Below are 26,931 nucleotides of genomic sequence, written 5' to 3'. Positions count from 1 at the left end.
TTTTTTTTACTTTTTCGGAATATTCCAAACTTGAATGTCTTTTTAGCAACAAATCCCGATACCGTGTAGAACCTCTATGAGCTCTGATAATTTTCTTTTCACTTGGACAGTTTAGGACTGGGGAGAAAACATGTTAATTTCATAGTTTTACATCCGCCAAAATGGAACAATACAAGTATCCTGCTCGAAACCACTTTTGACAATTTATAGAACAATAATGATATCATTTAGTATGCGAGTAACAAATACACTTCTTGGGGTTGTCTGATGCAAAAACAAGCACCATATAAGGTTAAAAGGAGAAGGGAAAATGAAATAACATCACGTTAAATCAAAGATAAACCTTCACATGTTTGACTTCTCACAAAGAAGAGGTGAAATGTCAAATTTTGAAATAGTTTCCATTTGTTGCAGAAATTCCTAAATCTCTCCTTTTAAATCTCAATTTTCTTAATCTCAAGTTACAATAAAAGAGTGTTTCTCACGCAAGACGTAGCATACATGTTTTTTCTATGAAATTGGCCAAAAATGGAATCAAGGAATCATGGAATTTGGCAACTGAGCCTAGGAATGCCATTTTAAGAGCATTACAATAGACTATATCGGCTTTCCGAATTCTCCCCGAATGATTATGTACCCATGATGCATTGCGCAACAAAATTCACGGAAAGTCAATATCGTCCGCGAATTTTTTTGCGCAATGCATCATGGGTAATCATTCGGGGAGAATTCGGAAAGCCGATATTGTCTATTAAATTGCCCATTTCCCAACAATGCTAAAAGGTTCCACAAAAACGCCAAATTTATGCTTTGAGGTCGGCAGGGGGTCTGCATTACATGCTAGATTTTGGCTGACTTCGGATTTGAAACCTAAGAATACCGTTAGAATATTTCAGGATGATTTCTCCCAAAAAGTTAAGAATATATCCACGATGAATTGGAAAAACAACATTAAGAAAAAAACGCGTAGTACCCACATGAATTTTCAGCAATGGGTTTTACAATTTCCGTAGGTGCCACGTCTGTTTATAGACAACAACGAATTAAAGAGATGTCAATTGCCAAGCTCGCAGTTATTCTTAGTTTTCGGCATTTTTGAGCCTCGTTGTTCTTATCAAAAAGCGTGTGAATGATAGCCTTATTTTCCTTACCGCTCTGAAATTGAACATAAAAGTTGACATTCTCCATCTACTTGAAAAAAGTAGCACAATTAAGCTAAGGTTACACTGATGTTTTTTCAGGCGGCTGCAATGCAGTTGTTTTTCTGCAATACTTTTTTTTTTTTTTTTTTTTTTTTTTGTTCAACTTTCGTTCTTGAATACTTTTACTGCGTTGCGTTGCAGAGGTTTTGCAGATAAATTGACGTGTTACATTTCGCAATTTTCGCGTGTTTGCAATGCATTAGCTTTAGTAGAAAATCCTCGCTAGATCGCTTAGCCAGAAGTATAATGGATTTTTCACCGTGCATGTTGAAAATATGCACCAGTGCAAGCAGAGCTCTTGATTTTCCAAAAATAAACATTCTTTTTTTTGTGATTTTGTCCTTAAATACCAAAGCGTGGTAAATTTTCTTGTCTTTTGTTTGGACAACAGGTGGAATGAAAATGTACTTCTACAGTTTGGCAAATGCTTTATGCTTTTAGGCGTGCAGATTTTCACCAGAAACTTTCGTGAGGTCGAAAAATCGCAAATTCATGGTTCCTCGAGCTTTTGCGAATCGTTGGGTGAAACTAAGAGTGAAAAATATTCCTTGTATCCGATTAAAATGCTTGTTCTTCAAGAAGTCGTTAAAGAATAAAAACACTTTAAAATTCATATCCATCACAATTTGTTAAATTTTCAAGTTGAATTTTCAATTTCTATGGCGTTTTTCCCGTGAATAAACTTTCGAAAATTGGCTTGTTAAGAAGTTTCAAAGACATTTAACTTTCGCGGAAAACATAAAAAATCCCTTCAAAAGTTTCTATTCAAGTTTGTACGCCTAAAGTCGAATTGACACATCAACCTCAGGATGAGACGAATGACAAAACAAAAGATACCCACCCACACACCCTTCAAAGGACGAACCTATTTTCAAAAATTCATCTTTAAAAATGAAGATAACAAAAAATCAAAGTAACCGAGCACACGGGAGACCTTATTAGGAATTAAAAAACAAAAAATAAAAAAAGGTAGAGAAGAGGAAGCAGGGAAATGGAAGTAAAGTTTGAAAACAAAACAAAAATATTGACAAAATGAAAAGCTTAACGTGGGGATTATACGAGAAGTTCTTCCAAATCGCTAAAAATCAACGAATCAGAAATGTTGAATAGTCTTCCTACTAGATATGATTAACATAAGCCTTTGGTTTATAATGAAGACGAATGAATATTGGAAGTCGGAAACTGAAATACACATCAAATGAAATGTAGAAAATGAATGAGAGTGCTGATGCGAAATTCACAACAACACCAAGGACTCCCAAATATTGCAAACAGGGAATAATCACAACGAACTTGTTTTTAGTATCTGACCACTCGACAACAAGGATTTGTCTCCGGCTCATCACTCCAGGTGGAGAGCAAGCAAACGACCCTGAAATTGAGCGCAAGATATTTTCCTTGGACAGTCTTTCTCCGGCCATCCGTCAACCAGATACTTGTGAAGAAGAAAAGAATACAAATTGCAAATAATTAGGAGCATCTAAAGAACATTCTAAGACTTCACAACGTCTAAAGCTTGAAGTTTACTCTAAAAAGTTGCTTGTTTTGTTTGATGGCCTTGAAAATGATGACCGTCTTATAAAAAGGCCTGTTGGACAAAAGGTTTAAACACTTCCAGTTAACCGTATAAAGTTAACAGAGACATACTTAGTTAAATGATGTCTTGTAGAGAAAAGATTCAGGGATAACTAAAATGATACATCAAAATCTTTCATTCATAACAAACAGAGAAAGAGAAATTCGTCCCGAAGAACGAAATTTTACGAGGTGTGGTTGACGAAAATTGAGATTGAAAACACTTCAAATGTGTGAATTTGGAAGGAAAAATTATCAGCAAGCGGTCAATCCTTCATCATAAAAAATAAATGATTTCTTTTCCCAAAGATAATAGGACAATAAAATCTGGGGAAGAGACTGACGTCAATGATGACCCTTCGACTATATGACCCTGAGAGGGATGTTTTGAATTCAGCCCCATGAGGAAAACACTAACCCAAGGGGGGCTTTGACAAACCAGTTCCTAAAAAATTGTATCCGTATAAACCATTAGACTAAAAACCGGGGGGTACTAGGTTTGCAAGGTAGCGGGTATGTGCGAGCCAAAAATTGAAATCGACCCTCAGAGGAGAGAGGAACAATCGGCGTTTTCGGAACCCTTAGGGAGACTTTTCTTAAAACTTTTGTCGATTTTTACTCGATTGTTGTCCAAACTTTGGAAAATCACGACCCTTTGAGAGAGGAAATTTTGAATTTATTGATTTTTGGACCCTTTCTTTTCTTTTAATGGATTTGGTACCCCTTTGAGAGACTTTCGAGGGACATACCCGGCACCCATTTTGCCTAAGTACCTCCCCCCCCGGACTAAAGATCTAACGTTCACTGACGTCATAGAGCTGTTTTTAGGTAGCAAAAGCCTTATATGGTAGCTAATAGCTAAAAATTTTGCTGAAATTTCTTCAATTCAATTAGTCAGACCGGTGACTCTTCAAATCCGTTCGACGATTTTCTTTCTACCTAGACTTTCAATTTTATATGAAAGGAGCGTAACGAACAAAAACAGTACACTAAAATGTAAGCCCGGGGGTACATAGGCAAGTGACATGTACGGATATGTGCTGCCTTGGATTACATTTTGGGCGGCACAAACCCGTCAGCTGGCAATCCAAGTACCCCTTGTGGCATGTGAAGGCTGTCAAAAGACCAAAGGATGATGAAATTATTTAATTCTAATTTTGTAAGGCAAAAATAATTCGTCTTCCAACTTCTGATTTGAATAGATTCCACTGTGCGCCAATCATTTTCGTCTGAACATTTTAAGCAAATAAAGTGCGCTTTTCACAGCTGCTTAGACTTATTTGTACTTCGTCTTAATCATTCTGACTTTCCAACGCAGCTGGTTTATTCTGGTAAGGTACATATCCGCTGTCTTAGAAATATGATACTTGATTTTGATTACACTTATGCAATGGTGTTATGGGAAAGTTCATCTGGAAGGTTGAAATAAGATTTTTTAAATGGCGCCCGACCTTTTCACTTTTCAAATCGACCCCAAACAAGGAGTGTTTCGAAGGATATGGCTAGAAGAGTAGCAAACTTCAACACTAAAAATTTGAACAAGATAAATTCGGAAAAATGAAGATCTCTCGAGGGTACCACAAAAAAAAACATTCAAATTTATTGAAAATGCCTGCAAAGTCAAATTAGGTCAAAAGTTAACCCACCGGTACTTGACTTCAGCGCCCAACGATTAATAAATTCTCTTACTGAGGAATTATTTCCAACCGCCCTGCACATTTAAAATTTCATGAAGAGTATATTTGGCAGTTCCTTTTTCGCTTTGATTCTTGTAAGGCTACTCCTCCCACCAGGATATTGTTATTCCAAACCCCCAACCAACACCAGGCTAACAGATTTCTCCCATCCAAACCTCCGTCTAATTGAAGGAAGTTCTGAAGTAGACAAAAGAAAAACTTCAATAATTATCATTCTCTATTTTAATACCAATAGAAACTTTTTTGAAGACGAGATGGTGAAAACCCTGTCTTGGTTTATTCCCGGGGGGGGGGCACTCGATCTGAAACGACCATACGTTCGGCCCAAAATTTGGCTTGTAAAATCGGACCCTTACAGTGCAGTGAATTTCCATGAAAAATCAAACCCTTACAGTGCACTTTTTCAAAATTTCTCGCCCTTCAGGGCGAAAATACTTGCAATTTTCCAAGAAAATGTGGAATTTTTCCTCCAAAATTGACCAATTTTGTGCCAATTTTACCAAAAAACTGGCCTTTTATCACAATTTCCTACCCTTACAGTGCAGTTCAGTGCAGTTTTGTAATTTCCTACCATTACAGTGCACTAGCTGAACTATGAAAAACCTATCCTTCAGGGCCGAACGTCTGGTAGGTCATTTACCTTGAGTACCCCCCCCCCGGGGGTTTATTTTTCTCCATAACTTTTGCAAAAGACTCTGAGGTAAAGTGTCGGGAAAAGAGGAAAATCTAATTAACAGGCTGAAAAATACTAATCCGCAGACTTAAAAATATTTCAAAACTGGTAGAACTTTTCCTTTTTCTTTTTTTTTTCACCTGTTGAGTATGTGATCCTGGTCAAGGGAGGTTTTATTGAAAATTTGTGGAATTCCGTTCATCCGACATGATGACTTTATCTAGAGCTTGGCCAGCTGGCGCACAACGTTCTTTCGACGTTTAACTAACGTTATTTGAACGTTGTGAACACTACATGAACGTTGAAACAACGTTGTGTGTCAGCTGGGTGAGGCTGACGAAAGTATATTTTATACATAGTTTATTCGGTTTTGTATAAGCTGTGTCAATAAACCATTGTCATTCAACCATTGTCAAAATTTCCTTTCTAAAATTTCTCGAGGTCACCAAAAGAAACTTTCATAATTTCAGGACCCACGAGAAACTCAAAGGACAAACTTTTTGACTAATATGTTTCAAGACGTCTTTTTTTTCGAAGACATTCCAAAAAAACAACTTAAAAGGGATTGATTTTCTTTATCCGTGTTTCTGCAATCCTATCTAGGACTCTTCCAATAAAAGAAGCTCTGACCGCTTCATTTCGAATTATAGAGAAAGGATGAAAATACAGAGTAAACCATCAGAAAATATTAAAGTAATATTGAAATGTATGTTTACATCAAAAGAAATCGGCCACGAGCACGTCAACAGAAGGAATATTAGTATGAGAGAAGTAAAGGAACCATTAATTAGCGGTTTCATTAAATTACTGTACGATTGCTGCAAGCAACTTGAATGATAACAGCGGATGGTGTGGTTACATTCCTTTTTTTTGTAAGAACCACAAACTTCTTTTGCTATGAAAGATTCTTTAGATTGCTCCAATTGATTCATCTTCTTTTACTTTATTATCTTGAACTTTTAAAAGGGGATTGAATTCAAAATTTTCTTAGTCGTTTTTATATAATTGATCTTACGAAAAAGTGAACATTGTGGATTGAAGTTTTCATCGGTAACCTAGCATTAAGTTTTGAGTAATAACAGTACCATAAACAGATATCAAGAATAAAACGAAACAAATATAATTTTCTGTGTGTGAATCCTTTGTTCATCTTTTAATAAAATTTCTTTTGTCTTAAATTTATTATCATAATAACTACAAATTTCTATTGGGTATAATATTTACAAATTCGATTTGGGTTGTATAACAAACAACAACCCCATTATTTCTTATTTACAAAAAATGTTAAATCTTTTAGGAAGTAGTATTTACAGTCAAAGTGAAAGGCAACAGTAAAAATATTATCAGGAAAAACTTCATGAATAAAAAGTCTTCCTAATTCATCATATCTGACAGGTCGAAATTATATTGTTTTGCGTATTCAGCTTTAATGTGATTTTTTAAAGTCTGTTTCACTAATTTTCGTTCAGTTTCGTTTCGCTCTGAAACTCCCGTTCGTCGTTCCTTTTGTCGGTTTGACTGTTCAGAATTAACGAGTGGTGACGAGCGACCTTCGTTAAGCCGAGTTGTTAACTCGTTTGATGAGCACGCCTCGGTGGATTGAAAAGAGTTGTACTCCTTCTTGTGTTGGAAACGCCTTAACATGCGGACGGGGAAGGGTGAGTTCTTGCTACTCTGTTGCTCTTTCTTCATCTCTTTCTTCTCAATATCGTAAACGGCACAATTAACAGCGCTTTCGATATCTGTAGTCAACATCTTGTATGTTGCATCAACCCAAAAAATGTAAGTATATACGGAGAAGTCGATGTTATAAAAACAGCAATTCTGGTCTTCTAACAGCACAGTAGAGCACAACAATTAAGCGATGACACTTCAACAGAATCTTCGGACGTACAAAAAGTGCGGTGTGCTTTTCACGTTTCAAGATGGTGATAGCTTATAATACTTAACGAGAGTACTTTCTCGAGTGGTTGAATGCGATGATCTGTTTGATAGGACAACATCTTACCGCTTTTATACACGATTTCTCCCCCTTTCTTAATCATGATAATAAAAAGAGAATGGACACGACAATAGATCTATTATGAAACGTCAATTAAAAATTAATGCCAGTGTGTTCTCTATCTCTACACGCACATTTCTTATAAGAAGTCGTAAATTTTAGCTTACGCTCGGATGTTCTTATTTTTTCGCCCTTAAATGTTCTTAATAATTATACTTACAGTACTTCATTTAACCTTTTGACTTTAAATAATTAAATAAATTTTCTTGGCCATTTCTGAAATCTGAGGTTGGGATCGCTCTGAATATGTTCTTAGTTCTTAACCTGAATATTCTTATAAAATTTTTCTTATAAAAAGTATGTATCTTGACAGCATTGTAAAAACCAGGCCACAAGGTACGTAGGCGAAAAAAAAATAACAAGAAAAATTTAGAATAAAAATGAAGAAGGTTGACTCTGTTACCTAGGTAACAGGAGAAAACGAGGCTATCTGATTTTTTTTGTGTAGTTGTGTTTTTCATGCAAATAAATGCGGTTTAAAAGATTTTTCTTGAGAAAGCGTGGTGTATTATGTGGATTATGACAATATTTTGTTTTCTGATCGAAAAAATGTCTGTATTTTCTTGTTTATTTGAACTGACGAAATGTAAGATTTTTTTGTTGATATTCCAGATATAGAAGAACATTAAACGCCACGTATAGGTCACTTCTGAACCTGAAGACATATTGCACACTAGAACGTCTCTAAAGTCTCAAGAGAATCTCGAGAATCATCTCTTTAGCTTCATGGGCCTCCTCAGCCCCTTCTTTAAAATTTACAATCTGGCCTAAGGTTCGTTTAGCACATTGATCATCGACCCCTCATCGACTTTCAATTATTGGTCACAGATCTTTACTGAACAATGAAAATGTAATATACCATTCAAATGATCATCATATCAGTCTAAACACAGCCCGTTCAGAGAAAAAGAGGTACCCCTATTTGCCTCCTCCAAGTCCCTTAATGTTGAGAAAAATTGAAAATCTTAAACATCCCCATATATATTTTACGTAACGTTCTTGATCATGGTTTTACACGCGAACCACAAAAATTTCATCATGAGACATCTCTCCTGTTTTCCTGAAAGGCACGTAAACTTCCAAAATAAGCCCACTACAATCGGATGAAGATGGATATAAGATCTTAAGCCGAAACATATAGTTTTAATACTTATTAGCAAGTAGAAAACTCTAGTCTTCAGTCAAGAAATCGAGGAAAAAACAATTACCCCCTACATAACCTGGCAGCAGGTGTTTTGTATTATTTCTTTTTAAGGATAGACTAGATCTAATAAAGTGTCTATAAGGTTTTGAACCTCTCCCTTGAGATTTTTAAATGAACATTGTTTTCTAAGTTGTTTTTGAGTACGGAATTTTAAGAATTGAAGAAATCTTAATTCATGAAGATATAAAGGTTTTACATTGTAAGGTCATACAGAAGGCCTGGATGGTACCTCTTTCTACGTAATGTAACACTTTTATCCATCACTGAAAGAAGGTATCAATTTAAAATTTATCACTAGGTTTCTTTCTCTCCTATATTTTCCCTTTGACTTTCTACGCGATAAACGTTTTGACACGTATTAAAGAAGCCGGCTTTGAAAGATACAAAAATAAGAGAGAATCGATTAAGATAAGAGAAACACTTTCTTTTAAACCCTCGAAATGATAAACCCCAACGACACGCGATATTCATCGGTTTAAAAAGCACGCGAAGAGAGATACACGAGTTGGACACAAGTTTCTGTTTCTCTAAAAAAAAAGGGATGTTCTGGAGTTTTTATAAGATACTTCACTAATTGGTCATTAAGAGTAAAAGAGATGACGCGTTCTTTAGAAAAAGTTACAAAATTGTTTTATTACAGGTTAACAACCAACCAAATCAAATAAAAGCTTGTAAAAACTCCAGCTTGTCCCTAAAAAAATGACTTACAAAGACTTCGATAAGGATTTTAGGGGGGACTCAAAAAGTGTAGTTGGAAAATCTAATTAATTATCAGTTTCAGGAAATTCTAGTAATTTCATTGAGTTACCACTAAGCAAATTGATTATCCTTGCTACATGGTTATATGGTCACATAACTCCATAACTCGAAGACGAAGGAGTAACAAAAAAGCAACACTTTTATAGACCTACCTGGTAAATCTACACAAAAAACATTAAATTCAATGCCGTAATGACGGCTGCAAACTCCGGTAATTGTCATTTTTGAATAGCGAACCATTATGTTAACATCTTTATCGTGTTCAGCCTTTCTTAATATATTTAACACAAAATTTAAAATAGTATATCCCAGTAAGTGCGAGTGCGAGCGCAAACGCAAACCAAATCGGAAAGATACGATTAATCGAATTTACGCACAATCACAAATGAAAAACACTGATTTTAAGGAACTCCTTAACCGGAGTTTAATAAGTGAATCAATTATGATTACGTTTAAGAATCAAATTTAAAAATTGAAATTAAAATTTAGAATTTAGAGCAGTTTTTCCATATGAAATTTAGCTCAAAAATTGATTTTTGGAAAATTTGGCTCGCCCACATTTTGGGCATTACCATTTGGCATCTTTGTGATGTTTCCAACAAAAAATCCTCATGATGATTTGATCTCTTGAAAAGCTGGTAACAAACTATCGAACATACGGAAAACACAGGTTAATTTATGGGACCTACAGGCAGGTCAAAAAAAACCGTCGTTCGTGTTTCGGAGCGCTGAATGAGTCCCTCAAACTCTCTTTTTTTGTAAAAGTCATAGTATCCAGGAAACATTTGTTTTAGGCTTGCAAAATAGAGAAAAATTCGGTCTTGTAAAAAGAGCTAACACTCTGCCTCAGTTAACTGTTTCTTATAATATGAAATAATGAATTTTTCTGTCCCCATTTTCTTAGTTTCCCTTTACTATGCTGTACTGTAGGGTACAATAATATTTTTATCACAGCAAATGTAAAATACTATCTAAAAGCTTTTCACACGAAAGAAACTGATCATCATAATGAAAGAAAATAAACCTCGTTTCGATGGTCGGAAAAGTCGAATCAACAAGACCTTTATCAATTTTCAAATTATTTTAGCACCTTGGAGTGCTACTAAAAAAACAATCAAAACAGGATGGGTGAGCAAGGACTTGGTACTTGATTTGAAAACGACCGTAAGACCAGCTTGGAAATGGTGCTCAGTACGCCGAAGCAATTATTACTTTTGACGCATTGGCATAGGGAATGGATATAAATTAAGATATTGGCGTAAGTCAAAGCTTTTCAAGACGAGAGGAGAACTGCCATTGTAACGCCCGATTTCATTACAACAGGTTTAAGCGCATCCACCTTAGAACCAGCAATACAAGCATTTTTCTAGCCTTTTTAATAATAAAACTAGAAAATATAGCAAATTTTGAGCAACTTTTAGGTGCGAAAAAATCAAATATCCCAGGGCTTTTGGGGGCTTCGTCCGCTGATCTCTTCACAGGGGAAAATGGCCATGGAGACTTTATGTTCTGATACAGCTTGTTCTAAAAAAAAGTGCACACTACATTTTATAGGAACACGAGCCTCGCTGAGTTTTTGTGTTGTTTTTATGTGAATGTAATGCGAATGGGTGTTCAGTCAATTACATCATTATTTATCAGATGTCAGATTGCGAAAGCGGGAAGTGAATGAAGTAAAAAATCATTGCCTCTTCAACCAATTACAAATCGATTAAGACAAATTTTATTTATGTCTCATTAAAAAACACTTCAAAGAGCAGAAATTAAATTTGCCAAATGGTGCCTTTGTTTGTATGATGAGATTTCGTCAAGAATTATATACGAGGTCATGAGTCAGAAATCACATTACGGCCAAGTCTTGCTTATTTTAAACGAAAAGATGTTTGAACACAGTCACCTATGATGAAACATTCTTTAGATTATTGTATTGACGGGCTAACAGATAAACACGTTTCTTTTATAAGAACAAACTACATAAGAACATAAGGCTTAGATGGCCAAAATGTTAAGAATAAGTTAACCCTTTAAGTGCCAATGTATATCGGACATGGCTAATTTTGAGTTAGAAATCGTCATTTTTTGGTCCAACTCGTAGGAATTGGATTAGGCTTCATGGTCAATAAAAAAATTCAACAGTCTTTCCAGCGAATGTTAAGCCAAAAAGTAGAAAAATGTAACAATTCAACAAAAATTCACTTTTTTGATATTTTGACCGTTTTTTGACCATTTTTGGTCAACGAGTGAGCACCTCTCCGTCATTCAGTCAGGTCCCTCCCCTTAGCCGCCACCCCACCCTTAACCACCGCCCATCCCGCCCTTCCTAAATCGGGCGGCGTCGAAGGTGCCAAAAAGAAAGACAAGCTATGTACGAGTTTCTAACTCCTTCTAGATCCGGAGATATAAGACTTTTAAAGTTTCAACTGGCGATTTTCTTAAAAAACTTAGAAAAAATTTTTTCTAATGAAAATATGAAAATGTTAAGAACATTTTTAGGCTTAAAACCCAAAAAATTAAGAGCATCCCAAGGCTTCAAAATTTTGGATGTTCTTATAAAAAAACGTGTACACAATTTGTGTCATAGGATCCTGGTAAATTAGAGTTCAGTCCAACTTGAGATCCACATAGGTTTATAACAGTGATGTTTGAAAAATACGAAAATATGAAAAGTAACAATTGCACTTTAAGATTTTTAGCTTGGATATAACCAGATGGTACAAGATACGTTGTACAAAGAACTCATTTAATTCTTTCTGGAGATGATAATCAGTGAAAATATGAACAATCTTTAAATGAAAGTACATTGAATTTGCGAGACATTCTTGATCTTTACTGAGAATTCAGTCAAATTAAAGGAACAGTCGATACTCGAAGCAAGCGTAAGCTCTGAACACATTGTAGTACTTCAATGAGCGTTTTAAGCTGGAAAGATATGGGGATTAAGTCGATCAAAAAGCATAATATTTCATAATTTTGATGCCCTCCTATTGTTAATGCGCAAAATCGTTTCCATTTCCCTCCTATTGTTTCGACATCATGGTCGGAGAAGTTTCCTGTTCGTGCCATATTTCAGCTTTTAATAATGTGTTTATTAAGAATTTGGAGGTGCAAATATGAAGAGGATCAAATGAATTTCAAAATACTAAAAAAGGTTGAAATGAAATAAAAAGGTTTTCTAAGTTATATGTGGACACTGTAACTTATTATCTTAAAATGTTCATAAAAGTTTCAGTTTTAAGTTAAGTGATACGTTAAAATTTTCAAAACCAGTGGAAAAAAATCTTCACATTTTTATATTTGCTTCTCTTCTTCACTTTTAATTCAATTTTTAATCTTTTATTAATATCTTTCCAACGATGAATTGATTTTTAACATGAAAATAAAAAAGGCTTGTAATGTTTAACCGTTGGTTACATTGTGGATTGCGTGAGAATTGTGTGAAGGCTTGTATATTCTATTGTTTAATATGGGAAAGATCGAACAATAAACCGAGAACAAAAGGAAGAGGAAGATCTTGCAGGAACTTCTATTTGACAAAATTATTTCAACTTCTTGCGACGACCAATCCAACAAGCAGCTATATCAATCTGACAGAACTAGAGGACAATTATTCTGTGGTCGTTTAAGACGTTCCTCTTTCAAACGGGACAACCCACCATTAATTCCTACATACTTATTGCTTTCTCTCCTGTCCTCTTCATATAACGATCTCATGATAATGTTTTTGACCCTGAAAGCATTGTCAAAGATAAACCGGTTATGTTATAAATTGACAGCGGAGACCTACCATTTAAGAAGAGAAGGCCGATTTTTGCTAGAAATTTTATTCTTATGAAGCGCAATTTAGTTTCATAACGACATTAATCAGGAACAGAGACCGGAAAAAAGGGTGGGATTCTAGATCGAATCAATCAGTCAGTGGAAACCTTCAATTTCAGTTATGCAACCGTTCTTTTTATTGCGATGTTGTATGTATGTATCTAGGGTATGGTAACCACACAAAATAGTTTTCAAGAAATTATAAGTTTCATTGGTATAGATGAGGTCTGGATCAAATGACACTAGTTTTTGTCACTTTTTTACAAGGACAATGGTAGAGCTGGCGGGGGTTGGTCTAAAAGGTAGGGTAGGCAATTGGGGTGGGCAATTGGGCTAGGTTGTGGGCTAGCCATGTATTTTGCAGACCAGAGTAAAAAAATTAAAAACTTTTTAGCCAGACGGTGTCAATCGAACGAATCGAACGCCGAAACAATTGAACGCAATTGAACACAATCGAATAATTGCAGTTCGATTGTCGAACGCAATCGAATCGCAATCGAATATTACCTAGGATTTGCCGTTCGATTGCTTCGATTACGTTCGATTGTATTCGATTGTATTCGATTACGTTCGATTGATTTAGATTTTATTCGTTTTTGTACGATACTTTAGCGCTCGGTCGCCCACGCTAAAAAGCTCTAACGGAGTGATCCAATTTAATTTAATCGCAATCAGACTCATCGAACGTTATCGTAATCGAACGAAATCGAATATTAATTGAATGTAATTGACAATCAATCGAACCAATGGAACATAGTCAACTATTAATCGAACCAATCTAACCTTGCTCGAACGCAATCGAACACAATCGAATATTACCCAGGAATTGGCCGTTCGATTGAGATTCGATTACGTTCGACAATCGAATTGCAATTATTCGATCGCGTTCGATTACGTTCGATTGGTTCGATTGCGATTTTTGTTCGAAGTTGTTCGATTGACACCGTCTGGTTTTAGATGATAGTCCTCATTACAGCCAAGGGGGTAAAACTTTGAAAAAATATTCTCATTATTCATTAACAATGCTGAAGATATAATATTTGAAAATATTCTGTACTTTTAACTATAAAAACAGCCTGGTCTGTAATTTTTCAAAGTGTGGGAGGAAGGAAGACAAGATGGGGCCCGCACTCGATAAATAGAAGTAGATTTTAGTCCTTTTTACAAAAATTACACAGAGAAAATTTAAACCTGATTTCTTTAAATAACTGTTGACTTGTTCTAGTATTGTATTTTCACAAATCAAAACAATAGGCCTCAAAATCTTGGGCAAAAAAAGGGTACCCCATAACCTAGCCCAATTGGCTTCCCCAATTGGTTACCCTGCTTTTGAGACCAATCATTCTAAACAGACTTTTCTGAAATATTCGTCAGATATGTGAATGAATTACAGGGCTTATTACAGTACAGTTGATTAAAGAAAGGTGACGTCTCGTCAGGTGGGATTATCTAAGTTAATTAGAGCTGATTTTTTCAAGTTTGAAAATGCGTCAGCCCTAAAACCAACATCTATTAGTAAAGCATTAGTCTTGCTAAGCAAAAGGGTCACCTAAATCTTTATGTGGGTTCTATTGAATTCAATTAAGCGGTCAGCTTACTGCATCATGCGTCGAACTTATAAGTACTCGTTGGCTAAACGCTTAAAGATTGATCAATGATTGACAACCATGAATTTTCCAGGACATTTAGACATCGGTGCACAAAATATGGGTCCTATCCCGAGCTGTATCTAATAATTGGTCCCTAATTTTCTCACACGGTATTAATTATCCCGGGGCGAAAATACACATCGTTAATCACCAAGTGAGTCGTTGCGAGGGAATTGAAATTCAAGGACAGTGACCGCTACAAAAACTACTTTTAAGGTTGGTCGAGGCGATCGAGTCAAAACAATTAGGCTTATTCTTCATCTTCCGTCATCTCTTCGTAACTGTCAATTTTGAATACTCAATAGGTATACCGCTTTTCGTAACGATAAGTGATAAAAATTAATCTGATGTGCTGAAGTCAAAATACTCAAATAAAAATCAACTCGATCACGCACTATGGAACAATTTTTTCCGAGCTATGGAAATCTAGGTTAAAAAGACAAGTTTAAAAGGATTAGATAACTGAAGAAGCCCAATAAACACTAGTGCCTCCCCCCACTAAGCGTCCGATTTTTTGAGGGGAGCGCCAAAATACAGAGGGCTTAAAAAGACGCCTCTGATTACAAAAGACGGTGCCTCTTTGCTTTTTTTCACCTTAGAATTGGCAGTTTTCGGCCAAAAAGAGAGAAAACACCCCAAAATTTCGTGATCGCTTCCCTCGCGTAATTTTATAAACATTATTATTATGATGTATACAAGCTCACAGGCCCGAGGTGGACCTCTACGAACCGATTTCTAATTACAATATTAATATGTCAAGTATCTTAGTTGGTGTTTTTCCCACGCTTTGTTAAGGCTTTCTTTAAACGATTTGATTGAGGTCGATTCGATGACAAATCGCGGCAGTGCATTCCATGTTGGGATCGATCTATAGTAGAAAGATTTCGTCTGAGCCCCACGAAAACCATCATCAGCAAAGTTTGGAACAAATTCATGATCATGGAATCTGGTTGGACGGGACTTTTTAACAAACTTTGTAACAAACATACCCGATAAACTGGGGAGGTAATTTTAGGAAAGTTTTATTTTTGCGCCCCTTTGAAAAGAAAATTCAAAGGGGCGCAAAAATAAAACTTTCCTAAAATTACCTCCCCAGTTTGCCCGAATTTTAGTCGACCCCCACGCTACTGCGTTGAAATAAAAACACCAATTTGAATAATATTCGAGTTATTAAGACTCGTATTTTGATGAAAAAAACGCTCTTTTGATTATCCAATATTTTGCATGGATATTGTTTTAGCACTTACTTAATACCAGCAGTTGAGGTATGTAAAACAAACATTCCATAAAGGGAAAGGTAATGAAGAGGTTTGATTTCTTAATCTGCTAGGATAAGCCTCAATGAATAAATTGCGTCGTGGAGCTTGTTTATGAAATAGTATTTTTTAAGTAAGTTTTTTATGAATTAACGTCATCGTAGAGGAGGACTTTTGAAATTCTTCAGATGATTGCAAAGATTATAATCAAGAGCATCGGTTGATATAACTCCTTCCACAATTTTCTTTAAGAAATCTAAATCAATTTAAAAATATACTTACTCCTTTTTAATGAGCTATTCATATTAGATTTGAACGAAAAGGTATATGAAAAATATTTGGATATTTGTCCACGTTAACCAAATATGATCTCATGGAAAAAGCATACAGTATGTATACAAATAGGCACTCAAACTTCTGGTAGAGCTTAATATGATCAATCGCATCTTTTCTTATAAATAAACTACTTCAAAATTGTTTATACACAGAGATATATAGACTTAATTTCCATATTCAAAGATGGAAAATAGAAATACCTAAACCGATGTAAAAACACCGAATTTACATGTTTATATTAAAACAGATCAAAAGAACGATGACATCATTCAGTAGCAGAAGGACTGATTAGGCCCACGTTTCTCTAAATCTCTTTCATAAAACAGCTCGTTCAAGAAAACCATTCAATCAATTTCTCCTTAGCAACGACTCGTGTTGTCCTAGTCACAAACAAATAATGGCGTCCTTCCAAAGTTTCCAACTCATCAAAAGTTTAGATGACACATTCCATGGTTAGACTATACAGACATGCAATAGAGGAAACACTCAGAGAGATTTATGGGCTACCTAGGGCGCTATTCATTTATTATCAACACACGAGTCGTACTAAAATGGTCTCTTTTAGTGTGCATACAAAAGAGCTCTGGCAGGTGCTCATAAACTCCTACTTACATATTGTTTATCCGAGCCTCTTTGTTAGCAGAATAGCAGAATAACTCTAGTAAACTATTGAGGTCGATTTCCATGGCAAAATGCTCGCAAACATTCAATAGGCCTCTCAAAAGACCATCAAGACTCCTACATTACATTCCACCAACATTCTTTCAATTACTTAGAGTAATCTCATAGCGTCAGCCTGGGTTTAGGTCCCAGGCAAAAATTAGGTCCCCCCTGAGTTTTAAGTCCCCCCAAAGATTTATGAATTTTTTGTTAGCCCCCAGGACTTTTGACCCTAGACACTTTCAAAAAATTGATCCAGTAAAAAAGGTTTTTCCAATGTAAATTGCGTTCAGTTCTATAAAGTTTAAGATAAAATATTTTGCACACTTTCTATAAAAATATTGCACCGCAGGCAAAATTATTCAGATTCATGAGCTTCAATTTGAGTAATTGAAATCAACTATTAAGCTGAATTATTTTAGTCCACACGTTAAGTGATGAGATTTTAGCTCCCCCCCCCCAAGTACACAGGTCCCTAAAAAGAGTGGTGTACTTCCAGCTCCCTCCATTTTTGGGAAAAATTTAGGGTGTAACCCCAACCCCCCAACCAGCAGGGGGGCTGACGCTATGAATCTATTTTCCGAAGACGCAACATCAGTGTTATATCTAAAAAATCCACGTCCTTGATAAATCGTTAACAATTCAACATTAGATAGTTGATAAAAATATAGAAACTACTTGCATACTTTAAAGTTCAAATATAAAAAATTAATCAACGAAGCGTTACTATGGTGTATTTGGTGCAAAAATCAATGCGAATAAGTGAAACAACAAAATAGACGAAGGACGTGTAGACGAAAAAGTGGAATCTTCAGTAAAAGGTGTGATCATAACGAGAAGTAGTAATCTACAGTACTGTTGCAAGGAAGACATTTTCGTGTTCCAAATAGAGATAATTTAGATAATTCATGAATTCAATGTAAAGGATTATGAGTTTGAGCCTCGCCTACCAGCTTTAGCCTGACTAAATGAATTGAAGATACAAGAATTTAGACAAGACAATGAAAACTAATGAAAAGATTTAAACCGTTTGTAAAGCTGTGTTATTTTTGTTACACTTTCTTTCAAATGCCTATGGTATATATGACAGAAAAAAAATCACCATCACGTAGAGAAGGTATTCATGTACAAACACCTTAATTTTGATCCCAAGATTTATCAACATAAGACTAGGATCAACATGAAGAAAGAAAATAAAATATTTTAGAAAATTACGATAGCTCAAGTCCTTACGGTGAAAAACGTAGAGGTTGTGCGTAGGTTCCGTTTTGTTGAAAAAAAAAACATCAATTGAAAAAGAAGATCATAACATGTTTTGGAAAGATTCCATTTTCAATTTAATGAGGTCAAAGCACAAGCCACAAATGAAGAAGAGAATTTTAAACCAATCAGGTTCCAGAGGATAAATAGATTTTGTCATAAAAACATTTTCATCAATCAATGACAAGACGAAGAGACAAGCAAGTTTAATCGCGGTACACCAAAATTGAGTCAGACAGGTTCGAATTAAAATATATAACGGTTTGACGCTTTCAGCTTCAATAGATCACTTTCTAGGGTCAAAGCTAGAAATGGTGGAGCAACAAGTCAACTCATGTCAAATTGTGGCAGATAATATAACATGGCAAAAGTATCAGGTCAAGAACGACCTTTCCTTCAATCTCCAGATAATTTTATATAATCTCGCGAAAGAAGAAACCTAGCAGAACTGGAATAAACTTCCAGAGGGATTTAAGTGTTTTAAGATAAATGTAAAACATTCATGAGAAAAGAATTCTTTTCCGTAATATGTTGAAGAATACCTTAAGTTTAACATTATTAAGAAACACACTCTATCACTCTAATAACCATTTAAAGAGAGGGCATTACTGAATTCCAATGCAGTACTACAAGCATGCACTGGACAGAATTAATAAACTAAAAGATATTTTATCTGATATCATACATCTGATTTAAATATCAAAAATTGTGAAACGCGAAATATCTTTCGAGTGGGTAATAAAGAATCATACTAGGAAGTTTATCAATCACGAAACGAAAAAAATCACACACAAGTCATTAGACATGCATACGAGATGAGCAAAGCTTGTGTCACTTAAGTGGTCATAAAATAGAAACTTAAGAAATTTTAAATGCTGCATTTCGTGACATCAGTACATAGTAAGCATGCAACAATTACTGGTAGGGTTGAAGAATTATTGTGATTTCAGAATGAAATACGATGTTGCACTGGAATTTTGTCCCACAAACAATTACCCCTTTTCTTTTAACTAGCCAAACCAAATTAGATTTGGCGTGCTACAAACTTGACGAGTACCATTTTGAAAGTAAAATAAACCAGCTGCGCTGGAAGCTCCGGCTTCAGAGATTAAAAGATGTGAAGGATGAGTTTGTTGAGTTGTGCTAGAACGTTGCCCACAAACGAATAATCAGAAAGCAAAGTAATAATTTTATTGTAGAGCGAGTATGGGAAATAATCTTAATGAATAAAATAAACCTTGTAATAGCTCTTGTAAGTGATTACGCATGCAATTTCTTGCCTAAAGTGCCAACCTAACCCCCCCTACCCACTCATCCCCCGACTAAAAAGTACAAAATTGGATCTAAAGGAGATAAACGTTTAGAAGTCAATATTTCCAAGTTCTTATATTCTTATAAATTTATATTTTTCTAAACTAGGCAATAGCCAAGCCATGATGCGCCAGTTGATTTGATTAAGTCCGGACCGGGAGAAAAATAGCCTAAATTAGAGGCCACGGCTTTTAGCTAAGCATTATTCTGTTGGGATAATACAGTTTGGAAGAGACTAGGATAAATCAAATAAAATGGTACGATAGGGTGCATGTAATAGTGGTTTGCAATAGTGTTTGGAAAAAGCCTGCGTCCGGTTTGAAAAATCTTCAAAAGGAACGGTCGCCCCAGCCTTTGAAATTATACGACAAAGTCCAAAAAATGATCATTTTCAGCCATAACACTGAAAATTTATCCGATCTTGTTCAAATTTACACAGGAACTGTGTTTTAGTATCCTTTATTGAATTCTCATAGTGATATGTTTGTAAAAAATCGGTGTCGGGTTTGAAAAATCAAAAGGAAAGGTCGCCAGCCAATGATGAATACGACATAATAACAAAGTCCAAAACAGGATCATTTTCAGCCTTACATAACACCACAAAAACTACTCAGATCGTTTTCAAATTTACACTGTAATTGTAATTTAGAATTACTTTTGAATTTCCATGGCTGTGTGTTTGAAAGTTTCATTTTCAAGTTTGAAAATCCAAAAGGGACGACCACCAATATATCATCATGAAAAATGACGAAGTCCAAAATGTGATCATTTTTACAGCATAAAATCATGAGAAATGCACCAATCTTACTCAAATTTACACACAAGTAGTATACTGAATTCAAATATATTAATAGTTTGCTCTCAAAAAGTTTCCATCAATCTTGAAAAAAGAGAGTTTTTTGGTTTTGTGCGTCTAGAAGAGAAGTTAGCCATAGTAATATGCATTAAAACACTCGATCAGCTGAAGATTCATGGCCAAAATTTTTCCAAAGTCTTTCCACATTGTTAGAGAGTAGAAGCCAGTATATGCATTAAACTTCTCATAAATCGTGTCCAAAACATCATGAATAGTGATGAAAATGATCAATTTTTCACTGAGATTTGCCAGCAGTATTTGCTACACATACTTTCGGCCAATCAAATCACAGTATTATCGGAATCAGATAATCCGTTTTTTTAAATCGGAATAGATCATCGGATTAGATAAACAAACAAAAATGTCTTGACCGTCGGAGGAGAGAGAATTTAAGGCTCCTTAGGCCGGAGCAATAAAAGGCCAACTTTCTGTGAAAAAAATAACCCAGTTGATTGGAGTTACGAAAATCAACGGAACCTTTTTCTTTAAAAAATGGGCTTGCTGGTTTGCTAGAAGATTACTCTCTGATGCACCAAGTCCCTTTGAACTTAAAGACAGTACACTCTTTTCTTTTATAACAACAATTTAAAAACAATGCCGAGCCTGGAATGACTAAATTTTAATCAAATTGAAGGCCAAATTGGTCAAAAATAGGGTATGAAGCCTAAAGTGTCGAACATTTTCAGGCTCAAAGTGCCAAAAGATTCTATCTAAAATAGTGCATTTTTCGAAACTTCACGTGGGAAAAAAAACAGATCGGAAAAAAAGCTTATCTTCAACCGCAAACCAATCCTTTCGCGTACTCTTATTATGTTATTTTCATTACAGAAAAACAATAATATTTTTTCCAGACTGTGGTAAAAACACAATATTATTTACAGCCTTTATTCAGAAGGCTGGCCAAAGAGTTGAAAACTGCCACACGCCTATACACTATTCATGCACCAAAGGTGGTAATTGACAGATACCACCATCATTCTTGTATATGTTCCTCAGTTCCACGTACCTTAATTCTGTTATACTGGGTACTAAGTGCATGGTGAAAAGGCTCTTTTAACGCAAGAAAAGAATTCTTCATTTCCAAGCTCAAACATTTTAAAAACAATAAATCAAAGAAATCAAAGCTGACTTACCAGTACGGCTCTTCTTCGTCTACGTATGACCCAAAGGGGTTTGCAGCCGACGTTGAATGTGCTCTCCGTGCGCGTCGCGAGGCGTGTGTTTGCGTGACAGCGTTTGAATGACTGGTACTGTTATTGTAAAGAGTCCGTGAATGGTCATCGTTTAGAACTTGGTAAGCGTTTGTCACCTGGTAGGTTTACAGAAACAATTGTGAGGTTGGTAAATTAAAATGAAATCTCTCTAATTTGACCAAATTGGAAATCAGCATCAATCCTCTGTAAGAAACTCTTATAAACGGCGCTCTACTTCCCGTCTTCGAAAAATTTAAGTCCTTTGAAGGTTTTTTACTCTCTAATACGAATGCTGGCGGGAAATAGACAGAGGACTTGAAAACAGATTTTAAAATTTCGATTAGAAACTCGATTCCTCAAAAAAATATGGATGATCTTTGTCGAAGAAATTAAGTTTTGGGCAAGAAGCTACATGTTTGTCCTGATTCCCATTGAAAGTAATCGAATCTCGTTTATATTTTTCTTCTCGGTTCTATAATTTGATTTTGAACACGTGTTTACCGAAGTAGAGAGACTTTAAAATATTTAATATGCTCCTTTATTTAATGAAAAACTAATTCCCCATGTAGAAATCCAATTAGATACCTTATCAGTAGAAAGTTCGTTTCGTGACAAAACCGTTAACTGAAGATTTTTATAGCCGACTAACGGAAAAGGAAATGTAATGATTACTCAGTTTATTGGTGTTTTCAAGTCTTAGTTTATTCTTCTAATTTGTCATCAAAATCAAAGACTATTCGTCGGTAAAAAGTGACGATTTTTTGGCAAGGAGAAGAAGATGAAGCAGACCAAAAATGTTTGTACAAATCCAAATGTTTTCCGATGAAAAAGAGGTAGCGTCCGATAGCTACCAACTAGAAATGTATAAATAGCATGAGAAGATTCATTCACCGTGGGAGGATCGGCGATTTTAAGAAAGAAAAAGAAGGGATGAAAAAAGCTTTAAAAAGTGAGGAGTAGGGATTATAAAATACAATATCTTTGGGTGATTCATCGCACATGGGCAGGTAACCTCTTCCTTTGGAGGTTCTCTCATACTTATAAGGTATTATTTTTCTCTAGGGGCGAAATAAACCATTACTCACCTTGACAAATTTTTCATGTAAACTCTCATCATCTGGATTGGAATCAGGATGGTACTAAAAGAAAGTGGAGATAAATGGTCGACAAACTATCTAATGCTCTCCCGGAGGGATGCTACGATTGGCATATGACGGGTCCTTCCAAAACCGACCCTTATTGGAGAGACAAAAATTTTGCGGAAGGGTGAACCTTAGAGTATCATATTTGAAATATTTCTTTGATTTTGTAATAGTTTTCTACCCTTACACATGACTTTTTCGCAATTTTTACTCTCGAAACTAACTTTCTCTAAAAATCGTGAGTTTTTCGACTTTTGATGAGAATCCCACAAGGTCATCAGATATCGCGCTGTAGACATATATGACTGTAACTTAGGTAGGTTGATAGTGAAATTATGACACGAAGCTTAACCTTGCCAACACCCAAATAATAAAAGAAACCCCAAAAAAGTACCCCAATAATTTTCCATAACAAAGCTATTTCCAAATATACTTATTTTGGTAAGAGAAAGATCGTAGCCCTTTAAAAGGGAAGATTCTCAAAATAACCATTTTTCATGATTAAAATTGGCCTCTCTTTGAGGGAGTGCCATTTAAGGTATAATCAGGGAAAGAAAAGTATTTCATTAAACCATATGGTATATGATCGACAAAAAGAAGAACATAAAGTCTCTTTATGTTCAATCTTTAATCTTTTCAGCGCAGTCTTAGTCTAGCAAGCTAATTCAGACATAGGGTATAAAGAAATAAAACAAAAAGTAATAGAGGGGGCAATTTTAGTCGTCTAGAAATCTTTGTGCGCTAACTCCAAACAAAAGAAAAGTGTCGATTTTGTAATTATAATTTTTTCCCGCTCAAAAAAAATCCTAGAAAAGGATTTTGGAAAGGAAAATTTGTGTGTTAAAAGTTTTTCATTTGAGTTGATTTTGTTTTGAGAGTTTGTTGTTGCTTGATAAATTGTTTTCTCGCTACGTAAGTTTCTGCGTAGCTGCGGATTCTATAACGCCGAAACACTAGATTCTTCCACTCGTTTATACAAACTAAATCCCGTAACAATAATCGTATTATCATATAACGCATATACTACTGTATTACACGCGCAGTCTCAAAATAAGAGAAATTTACAAACCGGTGTAAGAGACTATAGGTACATAAATACCACCCAGATCTTTTGTCCTAGGGAATTAATATCCTTGGTGCCCCTAATACCTTCAAGAAAGCCTGTGAATCCTTATAAGGGATTAGAAAGAATGTACAGTGTGGGTACCTAATAGCTGGGGGGATTGGAATAAGCGGGGGGGGGTGCTGGAAAAAATCTCAAAACTTAATAAGCGGGGGGAATAAAAATGTCCTGGGTGGAAAATTTTTGAAAAGGAGGCTAATACAGCTTAGGATTAGGACAAAAGAGGAAACTTTCAAAAACATTTTCCCAAAAATTAATAAGCGGGGGGTTGGAATAAGAATGTCCTGGGTGGAAAATTTTCGAAAAATTAATTAGCGGGGGGGACGGCTATTAGGTACCCGATCGTGATTACAAATGGATATTCCAATTCTTCTTAAGGACTTTTTGAGGGCCTCCTCGAACTTTTCATACGCAACAGGTACATTTATCTTCTCCCTTTTTTCTTTCTTAGTATTTTAATACCATGCTTTGATGACAATATATTTCCTTTTTCGTATAATTGTCTGATGCCGCTAAACCATCTCTGCTTTGTAGCCACTAACCGTTTCTTTTCATCTTCGTTTTCAAAACTACTTTTAAGGGTCGCCGTTTCTTGGTTTAGAGCACTTCGTCCTTTCCCCTTCGTCCCTTTGAACACTTATTTTTTCTGTGAAAACGATGTCTTTTTTTCAGCTTCATTCGGTTTCTAACGACTTTAAAAAAAAAAAATTTTTCTTCAAAGTTTTTGTTTGTTACTATTTTTCGTCAGTTGTTTTTCTTCGTCATGTTTAATACCTTTAACTTATCCTTTTGAAATTTAGTCTGATAACTCTCCATCAGATATTTGATTTTGATAGACGAATGAATTGGTGTGTGAAGTCCTACAGCGAAGAGGAATTGGTGACGGGTATAGGTTTGGTAAGCTGGAAATACTTAATAGTATAGGAGAATGCTGACACAAGATGCAAACAAAGCAGGAATACGGAGAGTCTTGAAGAAATTGTATGGTACCTTTCATAAAGAGGTCGGTGCTGACTCAAAATTATTTTGTGATAGCCTACTGAATTTTTCATGATATGTATTTATTTATTTTGGACTTGTCGATTTTGATTTTGATTTACCTTATTGTATGCTAGGGAAGAAAATTGCTGCTAGGGAAGAAAGTTGCTGCTAATGACCACTTCGGTGGACGTGTGACGCAGGTGACCCTGTTTTCTTCTTGGTACATAAGTCATTCAAGAAACAAGAGCCGAAACTGAGCTACTTATGTACCCTTACAATATTGTCATCGGATTTGTCATTTTATTGGATTTGTCTTTTATAATGTGTATGTCGGATGGAAATGTTTTTGTTTTTTTTATAATATACACTAACGAACAAATAAGACGAACACTACTGACAAAAATAATAGCCTTATCCCCCGCTAGGCACCAAGAAGGGATATCGCCAGAAGTAATGGAAATGGTTATTTAGACGTGTGTGGCATTGGGTTGATGGATGTGTGGCAGTTTTTACACTAGGCTTGGATAGTGGTAGTACTCAACAGTTGTTTTGAACTATTTCCATCAATGATCTATACCATTGATTTTGTCGTATATTTTTTCTTGGGATTGGTTTCTTATTTTGGGTTCAGTTGTTAAACATTTTCTTTTGGAAAGGTGGGTTTTGGCCTTCATCAACAGTTCAACAGGTCATGAAAGATGTTGCACTTTGTTGAGTTTTAACACTAGGAAATCTAATGTCTTGGAAAGTATCTTTTTAAGTCATTATGTTAAAAAACTGTGAGCATTTAAAACTTAAAGGGAGGAGATCTCATTTTGGCGAGAACTTTGCCTGTTAAAATTTGTCTAAATTAGTTCTCGTCAAAATTAAAAAAGTTTTTTAGGATCTGTGTTGCTCGCCAAAATTAGTTCCCTTTTTAGGTAAATACAAAGAATTGTGTTGATGTAAGCTTTAATTTTTTGGAAAAAATAATCTAGACTCTGGTATATAAGAAATTTTAAATTTTAAACTGTTCAGTTTTAACGTCTTGCCTTAGTTCTTTTTATGAAGATAAGAACACAAAAATAACATTTACCTGTTTAGTCTTTTGTAGATATGCAACTCTTATATCTTTTTTACTTGCATTTCGATCAACTCCTAGAATATCATAATGGCAAAACCCTTGTTGGAGAGCCAAACAGCTACTGTAAAAGAAGAAAAATTGATGATAATAATAAGAATCTTAAGCTTTAATATTTCTTTAAAAAAAAAGGTTTTGTTCTTTTAAAAGTCTTTCTTTTATAGAAATCTATTTCAAAGAGCCAAGGTAACTTATTCCTGACACACTCAGCATAAATCTGAAAGGCTTGTAGAGGTTTTTCTTGAGAAAAAAATATATCGTTTATACAACTATAAATCCAACTTATAAGCTCAAATCAATGTCTTGAAAAACAGGTGGTTTTGTAGAATTCGAAAGTGAAAATAGAAAATGAAAATAAAATAGTTACTTTGAGAAAAGTCTTTTTGTGGCAACGTTGAAATTATAAATCATGACTTTCTTTACAAATATCATTTATTTATTTTCCCCTGACATTATTTACATTTATTTTATTCTAAATGAACATTGTGAAGAAATTTATTGACCATCAACAGTTGTTATTGACTGTCCATTGCAAACTATTGACAAAAAGCGATACTTTCACAGGAATCGAATTAGCGTATCGCATTTCACAATTTGCGATGCGTTTTTGGATTACTTACAAGCTAAAAATTGAAAATTGATCCATTTTAGGATGCAAAATCATGCTTATCAAAAAATTGCGATGCACTTTCTATCCCTTATTTTTTCGATGCCTGTTTTATGGAGCTACCTACTGATTTTTTTTTCTTTCAAAAAACGAGCTTCATCATATTTTGGGAATTATTGCATTTTACATCATTGAGCAAAAAATCAGAAAAATCAAATGAGCCAATCTTGAGAAAACCTAATAACAGACAGAAGGACGAACAGACGGACGACAAATTTTCCCCAAAACTTTCATGCCAAACTTATATAAGTGCTATGACCTTGAAATCTTGACCAGTGGTAGATATGGGTAATTGAAGATGATTTACAAAATTTTAATTTGGCCACCTGTCTGGTTGGTGTTTTACAGACCAGAATATAAACTTGACCAAAATCATGTATTGGCTGATT

General features: G+C 35.1%; 1 protein-coding gene across 1 annotated transcript in view; it reads right to left on the bottom strand.

The window, feature by feature from the left end:
* LOC136823713 (protein tumorous imaginal discs, mitochondrial-like) overlaps window positions 1–26,353 on the bottom strand; it is a 64,063-nt gene extending 37,710 nt beyond the window's left edge. The window contains exons 1-4 of the mRNA XM_067079889.1: window positions 26,243–26,353; window positions 25,831–25,939; window positions 22,595–22,648; window positions 21,450–21,625 (exon numbers count right to left, since the gene is read on the bottom strand). Coding sequence (XP_066935990.1) covers window positions 21,450–21,625; window positions 22,595–22,648; window positions 25,831–25,939; window positions 26,243–26,307 — 404 coding nt within the window. The 5' untranslated portion in view covers window positions 26,308–26,353. The remainder of the gene's footprint in view (window positions 1–21,449; window positions 21,626–22,594; window positions 22,649–25,830; window positions 25,940–26,242) is intronic.
* Between the last annotated feature and the right edge of the window lie 578 nt (window positions 26,354–26,931).

Source organism: Clytia hemisphaerica, unplaced genomic scaffold (assembly GCF_902728285.1).
Source record: "Clytia hemisphaerica strain Z4C2 unplaced genomic scaffold, Clytia hemisphaerica genome assembly, whole genome shotgun sequence".
Classification (NCBI taxonomy): Eukaryota; Metazoa; Cnidaria; class Hydrozoa; order Leptothecata; family Clytiidae; genus Clytia; species Clytia hemisphaerica.
Note: the sequence above shows the minus strand (reverse complement) of the source record. Positions and strands in the feature narration are given on the sequence as shown.